This window comes from Cnephaeus nilssonii (genome assembly GCF_951640355.1).
Source record: "Cnephaeus nilssonii genome assembly, chromosome: 18".
Taxonomy (NCBI): Eukaryota; Metazoa; Chordata; class Mammalia; order Chiroptera; family Vespertilionidae; genus Cnephaeus; species Cnephaeus nilssonii.
In genome coordinates, this window is record NC_137089.1 from 3,909,998 (window position 1) to 3,925,009 (window position 15,012).

A 15,012-nucleotide genomic window follows, 5' to 3' on the forward strand; every position below is an offset into this window, starting at 1 on the left:
CGACAGAAAAACCTAGAGAGCTTAGAGAAAGGCATTTCCACAGTGCATTTATTTGCTCTTAGTAAAGAAATTTTACTGCATATCTTCCTAAGGAATTCCCAAAGTACTCAACATGTGAAGAGAATATGCAAGGCTGCATTCTCTCAGCATTGCCCAAACAACAAACAACATCTGATTTAGCATACTCCCTTGATGAAAATAAGTCAAAAACTTGTTGGGAAAATGACTCTCCTAAAACAAGATAACTTTATTAAAAACAATTCTACAAATATTTTAATGTGCTTGTTATTTAAAATTACAAAGAAAAATGTAAAATTAAAGAAAATACTTATACTGCTACCAATATTTTCTTTCCGTACTTTGTATTTTGGCATTTATTTTAATATTAACTTACATCAGGATGTGACTAAAATACTTACTTCAACTAAATATCTAGCACATTCAATAAGTTAATTTTTACAACTTGCAATTTTGTAGCAAACCAAATTGATTCAATGTTTCAATTTGGGGGGAAATAAAGTTTTAGAGCTAGGACCATCTCACAAACATTTAAATAACCAAAATAAAAAAAGAGTCGTTAAAAAAAAAGAGCGCGAGAGAGAATTTTAATTAAGCATGTATACTATATTGCATAAGTTCACATTTTACTCCATGTTTCTATGCAGTAACCAAGAAATCACACCACTGAGTGCTTAGAAGAACATTTTATTTATACAGACAAGTAGAAAGACACAAAGCAATTTACTGATCAAAGCATTTCCATTTGAAATTGCATTTCATATTAATTGAAGAAAAAAATCTGCTAGCTGATCATTTCAAAAGCAAAATTTTGAAAACCAGGTGCTTTAACACAATCTCACTTCTAAGAAGATATCACAAACCATTTTTAACGCGTTGGTCTACGTTTGCAGATGACCACATGTACACCCCTGAGGGGAGCTGACCAGGTGATTTCAACGCATTTCAGGACATTTTTCACTGCATGGCATGGAACAAATATGTAGCATAAAAGGTACTTCCATATTAGACATTGTCACAGCCTACTTTCAATTTCTTAAAAATTAATTGTAGGTCCAGGTGCTGAAAATCCCAAATAACAGCAGAATTTAAAAGAAAATACTTTAAATTTCTACTGGCACCTTTTCTTCCCAGTATTTCAGGAAACTGTCAACCAATGGACTCCTGGTTTTAATTCTCCTTCAGAGGCTTACCGCGCATCCTTGCTGTGAGCAGTGCCAAGCCATGTAACACGCTGCTCACACAGCATGACTCAGAGAGCCCTACCCGAAACAGCCTACAGAATGTCAGGTAAGCGCCTTTTAAGAAGACTAGTGACTATGATTCATAGAAGGAAAGAAGATAAGAAACTCAATATAAAATTGTATATGAAAATTTAACTTTCTAAATGATACTATATACCAGGAAAAACAAAATGAAGTTAAAAAAAGGCACTTACCTCACTTCCCATAGGCTGGTTACACGATCCAGCTGGGTCGATAGGACAACACCAGCTTAGTGGATGCTGGGATTTCACCTGGAACAGAAACTAGTGACCTATAACTTTAGCAGGTCTAAAGCCAAAGGAGCGAAAATCAAGTGTATAATTTACATTCTAACTTCTTTTTCTTGCTGCTATTTGGGGCTATCAGCACATAATCCTACAATTATTCACTTTGAATAGATCTGTGTATATTTTGATCGGTCATCATTCCAAAAGACATCCCTTTGGGTAGCTGGAAACGCTGAACACTCTTACCTGCCCCTTAGCATCCTCCGGCATGGCTTTAATGTGCATCCTTTTTAAACAACGAATTACTCCATCGTAAAACTGAACTGTGAATGTCCCTGCAATAGGAGCAAGTCGGTCATTAGAAAACGTAATTCCACCTTACAGCAACACATGAAATCTAACAAGTAATGCCTGACAGAAACAAGTATCTGTGCTCGCCATGACTGCGAACATACAGAACTCCATCAAGTTCAGAACTTTATCAAGTTTATTACGCTTATTTTCTCTGTCCCTCTAAAAACACCTCTGCTTTCCCTTTGAAAAATACACAGATTGAATCCTTATAAGTTAGTTGCATGTAATTCTCATTTTTACTGAAGGACTGTTAAATTTATTATGTAATAATTTAAATATATGTTTAAAGAATGTCAGGTGTGTTATACTTGGACTAAAATAAGGTCATTATTTACAAAAATGTGTAATACTTCTATAAACATGTGCTCTCCTTCAAAGTCTCTTTCCAATGATCAGACAGAAAAATGTGATGTGTGAAAAAGCCATTTTCTCAGGAAAGAATCATTTCTTTGGCAACAATGAACTAGCAAGTAAGAATTACAGTTAGAGGCTTTTAAGCTAGAAAATACTCTACAGGTCACTGACGTAAAAGTCCTCCAGTTCAGATTAACCCTCTAGGCTCCCGGGAGGCCAAATGCTCATCCAGTGACAGCTTCCCAGCAGCACTGCCATCACCCCACCCCCAGGCCTCTCCCACCACCGCATCCTCTCCTAAGGACTCCGGCTTCTGTCTGCATGTCTATTACAAAGCACACTGACTTCTTGGAACAGACACATGCTTGCAAGCCAATAAAAGTCAGTACTATTAGGAAACATAGACGTTCCAGTAGTTTCCTATCATTTCCTGTACAAGTGAGAGATGAGTGCCACTTTGAAGTAAACAGACACTTGGCCTTCATAAAAGAAATATAAACAATAAGTGTGATAATTGGTATTAATGGCTTTGAAGCTGGCACAAAGCCAATGACATATAAGTGCAAAGATTTTTTTAAATATACAATTTGAATTTCATATCCTTCAGTAATTAGCATAATGCACAATACTGCAGACATATAGATCTAAACTCAAGTTATGAAAAAAAGCTGATTAGTTAATAGCAAGGAGATAAAGACACGGAAAATTCTGAGCATGCCACACCGCATGTTCACCTTACACCACCTCCTCCTGCAACTGTCCTCTTCCGTCTTCAACATGGCATTCCCATCCCGGACGAGAGCAGGCTCCTCACCACACGACTGTGCACCCTCCCTCCTCCCCTGTGTTACTCGCACTGTCCCCTCTGCTGTATGCCTCCCCCTTTCCTAACGCCAGCCCACTCTTCACGCATCAGCTCCTCAAATCCCACCCTCATAGGAAAATACCCTTGACCGCTGTCTACACTGATGTGCCTCCTCTTTAAGACACATTACAAACTCTTAGGAAGTTCACATCTGTTTAGTTCTGTGAAGACTTGCGGTGAACAGAGGGGTTACTTTTGCCTTTTTCTTTTCCTTTTTCCTTTTTTTGGGGGTGAAGTAGAAGGCTCATCCAACACGTGGGGCTACAGAAATCACAAAATAACTACATCTAGGGGAGATTTTCTTTTTCTTTTTTTTAAAAGATTTTTCTACATTTTGTTTTTAATTATAAAAGTACTATTTAAAATATCAATAATACAGAAATGTGAAAGGAAAAAGTTAAAGTTTCCATCTTCTCAGGGTTAGTAATGACTTAATAATTTGGTATGTATCCTTATAGATCTTTTTCAAAGCATGTATGCATGTATACACATGAATATACGTTTTGGGATTTTCACATGTGTTCTACAATTCTCTTTTTAAAGTCATTTTTAAATCATAGTTCATTTAGGATCTTCTGTTGTAGATATTCTGGTCCTAAATTTGCCAATCTGGCTTGCTTCAAACAAGGTAAGTCAGGTTTATCTTAAGTTTGAATTGCTCGGCCCATCCCTTCTCCCAAAATAGCTCTGGGCTTCCCAAGAGAAGGGCGGCTCCGAGCCGTGGGCAGCTCCACTGGCTGTTCAGAGATTCTACCTAGTCATCATTTTTCATTCCCTTTTCTTTTACTTTTAATTTAAATTTCTATTATTGACACTATTGCAGATGTCTCCCATTTCCCCTCTTTGCCCAGTTCTACCCAGCCCCTGCCCCCGCCTTTGGCCCTCCCCACACTGCTGTCTGTCCATGGGCTATGCACCTTCCTTTATCCAGCACTCTCCTCCCCTCTGACATTTGTCCACCTGTTCCATGCAGCCATCCTTCGGGTTCTATTTTGTTCGTCAGTTTATTTTGTTCATTAGATGCCACATATTAGAGAGGTCACATGTCTTTCTCTGACTGGCTTATTTCGCTTAGCATAATAATCTTACCCGTGCTGTTGCAAAGGGTAAGAGTTCCTTCTTTTTTACAGCTATGTAGTACTCCATTGTATAAATGTACCACAGCTATTTTATCCACTCACTTACTGATGGGCACTTGGGCTGTTTCCAGATCTTGGCTATTATAAATAACGCTGCTATGAACACAGGAGTGCATATATTCTGTCTGATTGCTGTTTTGGGATTCTTAGGATATATATCCAGAAGTGGGATCACTGGGTCAAAAGACAGCAATGATTTTTTTCAAATATATTTTTATTGATTTCAGAGAGGAAGGGAGAGGGGGAGAGAGATAGAAACATCAATGATGAGGGAGAATCATGGATTGGCTGCCTCCTGCACACCCCACACTGGGGATGAAGCCCGTAGACCAGGCATGTGCCCTGACCAGGAATCGAACAGTGACCTCCTGGTTCCTAGGTTGACATTCAACCACTGAGCCACGCCGGCCGGGCAGCAGCAATGATTTAAAAAAATACAAATTATATCTGCCAATGCCTTTCTAAGGGCTCACTTAAACTGCTCCTAAGATAGCAGAAATTGAAATCTGTATCATCACTCTTCCACTAATGTGAGCTTACCTTTCTATAGCACATGCCCAGGGACAATGGAACAGGATAAAGAACGTGGCGGTTGTGTTTCTGAGTATGCTGTAGGTGTGTGTATGCATGCACTTGGGTATGCATATTCCCAGGGAGCTTTAAGCATGGAAGGAAGGTCCCAAAGCTCAACACACTTCAAGACACCGCTCTTAGTTAAAACAGCATTGTCTAAGTTTACTACATTTCGTCTTGTTTTGGGTGGACACTATTATCTGACAGGACTGATTCACTACTTCTCCCTTTCCTTCCACAAATTGTTACTGACTGCCTCCTCCGCACTGAGCTCTGGACTTGACCCCTGGGGAGCCCACGTGTGTAAGACACGGGACTATGAGCCCCGCAACAGAGTTCTCCAGAAGCCTAAGTGCACAGTGCGATAAAGGCCCCACTAGAGAAGGAGAAGGAACCCACAAAACTGCTATGTCCCCTCAACTCCTCCTGTGGTAAGGTGACTAGAGGTAATAAAATCAGAGCCATGTTTGTTACTTTAACTCATTAAGACAATACATTGGAATACGACCTTTGTAGTTATAATCATAAATTCTAGCTGGATGACTATGATTTACTTTTTCACATCTAACATTAACATATCCTTTAAATGTTCTCCTCTTCTATCTTCTCTTACCTCCTATTTTTTCTCAAGTTTGCTGTTAGTTTAAAACCTCAGTTTAAATCCCTTCCATGATTCCCATCACCTCCAAATAAAATTCAATTTACTTCTATTTTTTTAGTTCAAATTCTTTAGCAAGATTACATGACACATATACCTATCTTGGCTTCTCTCTCCAGCCTCTTCCCCTGCCTCCCTCTCCCTGTATAGGAATCCTCCACTCCAGTCACGTCAGAGACTACAGTTCCCAACAAGCACATGCCTCGTCTTGTCTTTCGCATGCACCATTTCTTCCGCCAGAAAGGCCTTTTCGTTCCCTCTGTAACTAGCTTCCTTGCTTGCCTTTCAAATCCAGTTGAAAGGAAGTGTCCTCTTACTTAGATGAAATGCTCTTCTTGCAAAGAAGCTGTCACACAATGTGTGTTTCTTTAGTAAAAATAGTAAGTGGTCAAGTTTAAGAAATAATTGTAACAGAAAAACTAGTGTACTACCAACCTGAAAGATCTACTTACAAGTATTTCACAACTGTTTTAAAGGCTATTTTTAAATAAGAAATTTAAAAAATTAAATAAGTATATTTCCAATAATGGTTTAAATATTCTCATACCTTTTCAAATTAATCACCCTACGAGTTCTGTTTTTTAAATTCATTATCTTTACAACAGACTTACTGGGTCTTATGACACTCTAACACACCTGATTTCTGGGTTATTTTCAACATTTCTGATCAGCTCAGTAACTTTTGCTCAGTATCAATATTAGATACTACAAAAGGCTATTAGGAAAATTAACCCTCCTTTATCTATAAAAATTAAGAAAAATGGTACAAGGGAAAGATGGAATAAAGGGAAGCCTCAAACTGAAGAAGTTCCGTACTCTTTCCTCAGTAAATATTGCAGAGTATTTCACTTCCAAGTTGAACTGATCTGAATTTCCCTCTAACTCTTCATCACACTCTGGTTGAGATGAGCATCTAAAATTAGCTTAGACAACAAATGGAAAACAGAGAAACTGAAATAAAAAGCATACAATTTAAGTCTGTGAACTGAAAAAATGTTACCACCTATTTACCTCTACTAATTTAAACAGTTTATTTAGGCATCAATTAAAGTTAGCAGCACAGTTAAAATGTTACTGTTAATCCCATCTTAAATCTCAGATCGCTTCAGATACATACCTTCTTTGTTAATCGCTTCGATCTTGGCAGGGTAATAGCGACAGTCTGTCCACCGAGCCAGAACTTCTTCTCCGGCTTTAAAATCCTAGTTTAAACAACTTTTCAGATCAATACCATGTATAATAAATAAATGTTTCCTTAATAAAAATAAGCTTCTGCAAACTTTAATAGAATTCCTTTTAAAATACATCACTACACATCTAGCAAATGAAGAGCTTGCTACTTACAAAGAAGTCCTCCTCATCCTTCAGGCCTTCCTTTCTCAGCGAGGGCCTCTCCAGGGGCCGCAGTCTATTGCTATCCCAGTAAATCCACTCGTCATAGCGATGACTCCAGCGCTCAAAATGGACCAACATCTTGCCCTCCTCATAGTCGATTTTTTCAATTCGTGATGGATACCTCAAAAATAAAGAGAAAATTCTTACTTTTGTTTACACAAAGTATTAAAAAGTATGAACTACCACTTACTGTTAAAACCTCAAACAAAAAGCATGGGTCCATATTTTTAAACTATTGAACCAACAAAGTTTCCTTTCCTATTTTTGTCTTTTTTTAAAAATTATTGTTCTCAATACCTAATGAAATAAACACTGTGATAAATTCCCAGTGAAGCCTTAAACATATTCTTCTAGAACTATATATACAAAACATTTATCATAACAAAGAAATGTAAAACCATCTAAAAATATGGTTAGAAAAACTGATGACTATCTATAGCTATCCAAACAATGGTAAAGCCACTGATTGGAATATTACAGGATTTAAATGTGGTGTTTACAAAGAATTTTCCTATAAATTCCAATATATTACAATGAAAATCAATGATGGTAGAGAAAGCTTAAATTTAAAAATATAAAAATGACATCCCAATGTTCTGCTTCATGTGTGATGATTCTCCTACAATTAATTTCAAAGCAGAAATTAGTTAACTTGGCACTTTTAGAAAGGAAAACTGCTTCATCATTCCTAATGTACTCTAGTAAATGTTCATAGATGACTCAATTTGTTTAAAAAGAACCATTAAATAAACTTAAGAACTCAAAAATAGCACATGGTAGATGACTCAGCCATAATAGTTTGTCATGTTTTTGCTAGTTTATTATAAATCTGAAACTTTCTTTTTCCTCTGGAGAATTAGCTTTAAATATAGAGCATGACAGAAATTCAGAAACTGACTACTCCCTGCTTACAGACCACTCATGCTAGTCAAGGCTTCTATACACTTTGTGGGCTGACTCATGCTCTGTAGAGCCTGTTCCCCCACTTGGTTTAATACTGGACTGCTTGGAGTTTCCGCAGACACCGTGCTCCGTCAAACATTCGTGCTTTTGCCCATTGTCTTCTCTGCCTCACCCTAAACCGCCCTCCCCTCCCTCTGTACTCATCATTCCACACTTGGGTGAACGTGTAAGCACTTGCGTGAAGACTTCCCCGACTCCCTCCCCAGTGCTCATGGCACCCGTCTCATCACAATGGTCCCGTGCAGCATTTGCTGCCCTTGCGACACTAACGTGTGACACACAAAAAGGATCCTGTGGTCAAACAAGCTAAGAAAAGATTGGATGTTAAAAAGTTAAACTGCTTTCTAATTGGAAGACTCCTTGATCCTGTTAACAAGATGGAGATAAAGCATTCACTATTACCCACGGAATAATTCACATGTCTCGGGATGGTAGCATGTTAGGGAACATGCTATAAGAAGCCATTCTGGCCTGTGAGCTTTGGGAATAACTGAGGCAGGTCCACCCTGTATCCCACAGCACCCAGGACGGGGGCAGACACACCCCGGCCACTCAGGTGATGCAGGGCATGCGCAGGAAGACAGTGCATATTTCTTCAGAACTAAGAAGGCCGTTGACCCCATTACAACCTTAAGTTGGATCTTCCTCTGGGTCTTTTGGGGAGTGGGTGTGGGTGCAGACATAACTGCTGGAGAAAGGAGTAAGAATGGACACGCCGACTGTGCCCTGAGAAACGGTGCTCCAATGCTAATCGCTGGCAGTGCTGCTCTGGTTTGTTTCTTTTTGTGGCTGTTTTTTTAAAATATAAAAACTGTCAGCAGCATTGAGGGGAGCCTAGGAATTTCACTTATTTTTCAACCTTCACTAGCCACTTAACTACTATAAAGAGATATTCCACCAGTTATAAAAATTGATAAATTTCTCCCCAAACATAAAAGCCTCTAATTTCACACATTTATCATCACAGCTTTTACATTTTGGGTAAAAAGTGAGGGGCTTGTTCTTAGGCTCCTTCACATTCTAAATGTACCCAACCTATATGCTTGAAACATTTCTCCAAGTGAGAGAGTAACAGAGGCAGGCGTTATCTTTATTGTCACAATATGATTCAATTCAATGAAATCAGAATCCAAGTTCAAATCATTTAAACCTGGACTGCATTTTTAAGTAACTTAGTTTTCCTAAAATACTTCAAATTCTGTTGGCTGAGAAGATGCTAGATGCAACAACCAGACTAAAACTTACATCTGGGGAATGTCTTCAAGATAATTAACACGTTATACTCTTTAGATAGTAAATATCTAGAGACATGTAAACTTTGGATGAAGGCCAAGAATTAAGTTACACAAATACCCAAGATATTCTATTTTAATTTTTACAGTGTCTACTAATCTAACTTTGAATCTTAAAAAGGTGTCATAAATAATACTATTAGCAAGAAGTTCCAAATTTCTGTTCATTCATTCAACATATCCTTGGGGATCTATAAAGATTAAGGGACTTGTGAGGCACTGCTGGTAGGGAAAAAGAAACATCATTAGCTCCTACCTTCCAGGAGCTTAGCTCAGTCAGATGAGGAGACAGAGAGGAGAATCAGAATATGTACTGAGAATCGATGTGTGTCCGGCTCTATGTTCTTTCCATAGTGAGTGTCAACTGCTCTTCATATACCTTATCTCACTGGACCCCGGTAACCACCCACAGTATAGATAACACAGTCACCACCTAACAGATGAAGGTGAAGAGTGCCTAAGAATACCTGTGGTAGAGTATTCAAAACCAAAACTAACTGGCACAAAAGCCTATAGAAGAAATGGGATAAGGCCTGTATCAAAGTGATTATATTATGCATGGTAAACTGGTAAGTATATACAGAAATTTTATATAAGATGTTATTATTAGTAGTTCAGAAGAAACTGGAAAGTTCACTAATGGTCCTTGGGAGACACTGTTTATGTTGTTCTTGGTGGGGGACTTATAGGATTTATATTTAATGAACATTGTGCAAACAAAGGTCAAGGATATACACAGAGCATACCCCATTTATTCACTCCGTTCATTTACTTAAAATCATGATGTTGCTCTAGCTGGTTTGGCTCAGTGGATAGAGCGTCGGCCTGTGGACTGAAGGGTCCCAGGTTCGATTCCAGTCCAGGGCACATGCCCAGGTTGCAGGTTCGATCCCCAGTAGGGGGTGTGCAGGAGGCAGCCGATCAATGATTCTCTCTCATCATTGATGTTTCTCTCTCTATCCCTCTCCCTTCCTCTCTGAAATCAATAAAAATATATTTAAAAAAAAAAAAAAACATGATGTGGCTCAAGTTTGACAATAGGCCAAGACAATGAGGATTCAGAGACAAGTCCACACCTCAAGGATCTCATGATCAGAGATTGAATGGGAATTTCATAAACCCAGTTCCCTGTGGCTAGACTATATGGTAAGCAGTAAGATAACTATAGAGAATTGTGGGACTCAGATGGGACTGGTTAACTACATTCAAGCTAAAGGGATCTGAAATAGCAAATTAATAAAATGATCCTTTATTTTACAAACAGGGAATTTCACAAAGTTTGTACTTCATTTGGTTATCAATTACACCCTAGAAAAAAAAATCCTAACATCAAGATCATTGCTACACATGTTAAAAAATGCAAAAAATGGCAATTTAACATATCATTTTACACAGTGAAATGACTTCCCTGTTCTAGCATATGGCCATAGCAATAATGCTTCAATACACAAAGTGAACGAAAAATACTGTTGAACAAATGTATGCGCAAATGCCTCTCCATCTTGAATTACAGCATTATTTTGATGCATTCTTTATGTTTTACAATAATTTAAGTGTGAATGGAACATCAGACTTTTTGTACTGAATTTGGACGAGGTGGTGATAATGTTTCTACTATGTCATTTTTAAAGGCTGGATCATGGAAAGCTGCTCGGGAAGAGTGATGAGGCAGAGTCCCAGACCTTTCTGAAAGGTCAGAGTTAACCATGTGTTCGCCATGAGCATCTGTAGACGCAAGCAGCGGACCTTTTTTCATTAAATTCAAAATATCGTGGCAGTTAACTGGTTAAGACAATTAGCAATAGGAAGAAAACACCATGGTTGGCATCTCTCAAGAGTTCAGAAGAAAGAGATAGAGAGAAGGCAACTTCACCAGAAGTATGAGTCCTCAAAGCCAAAATTTCACATGGAGCTCTCTTACCCCTTACCATGTTTCTGCAAAATCCCACAAAACCCCACCATCTTCCCTATTATAATCCCACTCTGACATCCATGGATTGCTTAGGTAATATTTACTTGTGCAGAAAATGAGGAACTGCCTCCGCTGCTCTGGGTCCACCTCACTCTCATATGGTCATTTGCACTTGAATCCTAGAAACAGTTCACTCTCCGCCAACTTTACAAGCAAAATGACCCGCCCTAAAACTGGTCTTTCTGGTTTACTAGGCTTAATGGAAAGGGACAGCACTCAGAAATACTTAGAAGACCTTATAAAGATTCTTGCTGAATTTAATAAAAGTTCATTCATATAATTGTTTTACTGTAATCTCTCAATTGATTTCAGCATTATTTGATGCACTCTTTATGTTTTATAATAATTTAAAATTGATCACTCAGGTCAGTCTTCAAAAGAGCAAGAAACCAACATGGTCACAGATGAATCCCTATACTGGCTTACACTGAACTGTTTTACATGGGCAGGTCCTGACTCACCCAATAGACAAAATGGTGTGTGTGTGTGGTATAGATGTGTATAATCGATGTTTGAGGTGGGGATTCCCAATTTGAATCAGATTTTCAAAGGGGTTTATGATCAAAAAGGAAAATAGTTCTGGAAGGTAAAATCATCTATCAACATTTCAACTACGATGTGCCATTATCCTTGGAAGGAAGAAATAAATGATGGGCATGCAACTACGCCAGAACCATAGTCTAATAGATGTTTTTAAATCCCTTTATATTCAATGTAGTTACAGTAAAACAAACTTTATCTGAATTTAGGGAACTCATTCTGATTTGTCATCTAGTTTGATATATCCAAATTTTTACCTCTATTGGTAAAGTCAACGGTAATGAAATGACACAGAAAATCCTTGATATACTTATGACCTAGGATTTCCTGCACTTACTTAAGCAAAAGAAAAAAATTGTTAACTACTCATTGATAGGTTACAATCCACTGAGCAAGGCCAGACAATATTGAATATACATCAGAATTCACTTGGAGATTTAGCTAATCATTTAAATAAATGTCATGTTAATAAAAAAGGCAAAGTATTTTTCAAAATTGCCCCAATAAATTATTCAAATTATGTTTTTAATAAGCCATTTTGTTAATATAAAGACAATAAAATTTCTAATTTGTATAACTTTAAAAATTGACACATCCTCTTTCAAACCATTTACTCAGCAAACACTGTCTCTAATTGACTATGTACCAGACACTAAAAAGTAGGAATAAAGCTACAAATACAAATAAGACATTATTCCAATCAACCAAATTCAGGAGGGAAGGAAGAGAAAAAGAAAGTCAAACAAGTTAATGCGAACACAATATAATGTAATACCTAGCACAATAAAGACCTATTACAGTAACACACAGCGAGTACAGAAATTAGATTTCCTCCTAGATAAAGTACTTCTTCGATTTTCGAAGAATGAAACAACTTGAAATCTGACTTAAACATATCTAAATGTTAGCAGAATCTTAAAGGAGTTAGGATTAACATTTAAAAACAGTTCTGTGTATTGAAACTTCGTATTAAAAAAACTAACATGGTATCGTACAAAAGACTAAAACATATTAGAAGAAATAGAGGGATAAGAACCTCCTTACATATGACTGTTATGAGGATTATTTGCCAAATAATAAAAATTAATGTAGAATATAATCCAAAGCAAACATAATATCCTTATAACTTAGTAACCTTCTAAAAATGTTAGCTTCCTGGGAGCACTTTAAATTTACATTATACTCTGTAATTTTCAAAAGGGTTTTCTCACCAACTCACTCATTATTATAACTAAAATAACAATGTCACCTACTATTGTTATAGTATTTTTGAATGAACTGCCTTTAGATAGTGCATGTTAATTTGTTTACACCTTAGAACACACTGAAAACAAAAATGTTTTGACTAATTCAAACTCTGTATTCCAAAATGAAGTGTAAATACAAATGAATCTAGACTTTCAAGAGCATTCAGATGATAACATATCAAAATCACATCTTCTCCAACACTGAATACCACGTCTCATCACATTATCCCCCAGTTCCTCTTCTCAGAGCCATTCATCCCCTAGGACACCCTCCAGGACAACCCTGTGAGAGCCCCGCTTCCTGCCTGTCACAGCCTCTGCAGCAGGTAACGGTAAGATCAGAGCTAGCTGTGTCTTTCCTTTGGAAGCTGTGGCAGCCACCTTTCAAATTAAGGTTTCATTTCAGATCACTGGATTTAAACTCCTCTTCCCCTCTACCTCAGCATTTGAACCTCCTGCCATGTCTACATTCATTCATACCACCAGTTCTAACCAATCAAAAGACCTACACCAGAGCCTTTATACTCATTACCATCTCCCACTATAAAAAAATTCCTTTCCTACTCTACCAAAAAATGCCACCGGTATTGTACTCAGCATTTATGTACGCCATATAATTTGTTCAGACTAACATGACCAAACTCCTCATTATTTAGTTCTGTCACAAAACTCGAAACTCTAGCAGGGTGCAGTCCAACCAGTGCTATTTAATATTTAGCACTTGAAATATTACTTTACTGCTATAGCACCAGATATGCTTATATGCCTATTGACTAAAGCCTTAAGAATTTACACGGACTCGTCTCCCACTAGATTCTCCTTTCTTAGAATAACTAATGCCCATGCTATTGCCATTATTAAAACTAACATTTATTGAGTGCCTACTGCATGGCAGAAACCATGATAGGCTCTTACTATGCACTGCCTTGCTTAATCCTCAAAGGACCCTAAGTTGGGTAATGCCATTTCCCAGTTATTAAAAGGTCACAGAGGATCTGAAAATCTAAGAAACTAGTTTCCGAACTGAGGTCTGTCTGTCTGTCTGTCCCGAAAGACTGCTTTCCATCGATCGGATATGTAATCTGCATCTTGTAACTGATACTCTTCAGCTCCTGTCACATTTACTGCAATGTTTCAAATATAGGGGCTTTTACCAACAGCTACTGAAAACCAGTAACAACATCAAATTACATTGTTTATTTTTTCTTAAAAATGTAATCTTCTCCTTTTGATACAAATAAAATTCCTAAAATTGGTTTTGTTGGCCCAAAGAGTATAAAAAACAACTTTTATTATATTGTACAAAATAAGTATGCAAAAGTACGTAGCTTAACTTTTATGATGTTTGAAAATTTTCATAATATAAACTTAAAAATCAAGATAGGAAATCTAGGATGATTTTACAAAACTAAGGAAAACACTTAGTGACTTTAAAAATGAAGTTAGCCCTAACCAGTTTGGCTCAGTGGATAGAGCGTCGGCCTGCAGACTGAAGGGTCCCAGGTTCGATTCCGGGCAAGGGCATGTACCTTGGTTGCAGGCACATCCCCAGTAGGGGGTGTGCAGGAGGCAGCTGATTGATGTTTCTAACTCTCTATCCCTTTCCCTTCCTCTCTGTCAAAAATCAATAAAATATATATATTTTTTAAAATGAAGTTAAATTTGCCAACCTAGCATGACAAATTATGCTCAGTTTTCAAGCAATAAGTCACAATTCATTTGCCATAATTTTCTCCAATGGTGATCAGATTTCACATCAACCCACCAATTTGCAATAAACTTTGCTGGGCACCTTTTGTAAATGATAGGGGCCATGGCTGTATATATGTGATTTCATTTAAGTACCTTATACTTGAGTACCTTACCGTATCAATTTCTAATTTAATAAAAAAAAAATTGTATGTCCTGACTAATGACCTGTGAGAGGTAGTGATCAATAGTTCTTCAAATATAAAGTCATATAAAAATACTAAGAAGCTGGGACTCTTATGAAGAATAGCAAAACTAAGCTACCTTTTCAATATCATGTTAATGTTTTAAATTATACTACTGACATTTAAAATGTAAACTAGTATTTTTTTCCTGCAGTTAAAATAAATCATTTAAAAACAAAATTAAATACCCTTAAGCATCTACAGATAACAGTCTGT

At 37.3% G+C, this 15,012-nt stretch overlaps 1 protein-coding gene across 8 annotated transcripts in view; it reads right to left on the minus strand.

The window, feature by feature from the left end:
- The window catches only part of PHF20L1 (PHD finger protein 20 like 1), a 58,456-nt gene that overhangs the window by 32,434 nt on the left and 11,010 nt on the right, over window positions 1-15,012 (minus strand). For 3 of the 8 annotated variants that reach the window (XM_079795943.1, XM_079795942.1, XM_079795946.1), the window contains exons 3-6: window positions 6,798-6,969; window positions 6,571-6,655; window positions 1,757-1,845; window positions 1,457-1,534 (exon numbers count right to left, since the gene is read on the minus strand). In XM_079795943.1, the coding sequence (XP_079652069.1) occupies window positions 1,457-1,534; window positions 1,757-1,845; window positions 6,571-6,655; window positions 6,798-6,969 (424 nt within the window). Of the gene's footprint in view, window positions 1-1,456; window positions 1,547-1,756; window positions 1,846-6,570; window positions 6,656-6,797; window positions 6,970-15,012 lie in introns of all 8 variants that reach the window. The other 5 variants (XM_079795941.1, XM_079795939.1, XM_079795940.1 and 2 more) reach the window with 2 other exon arrangements.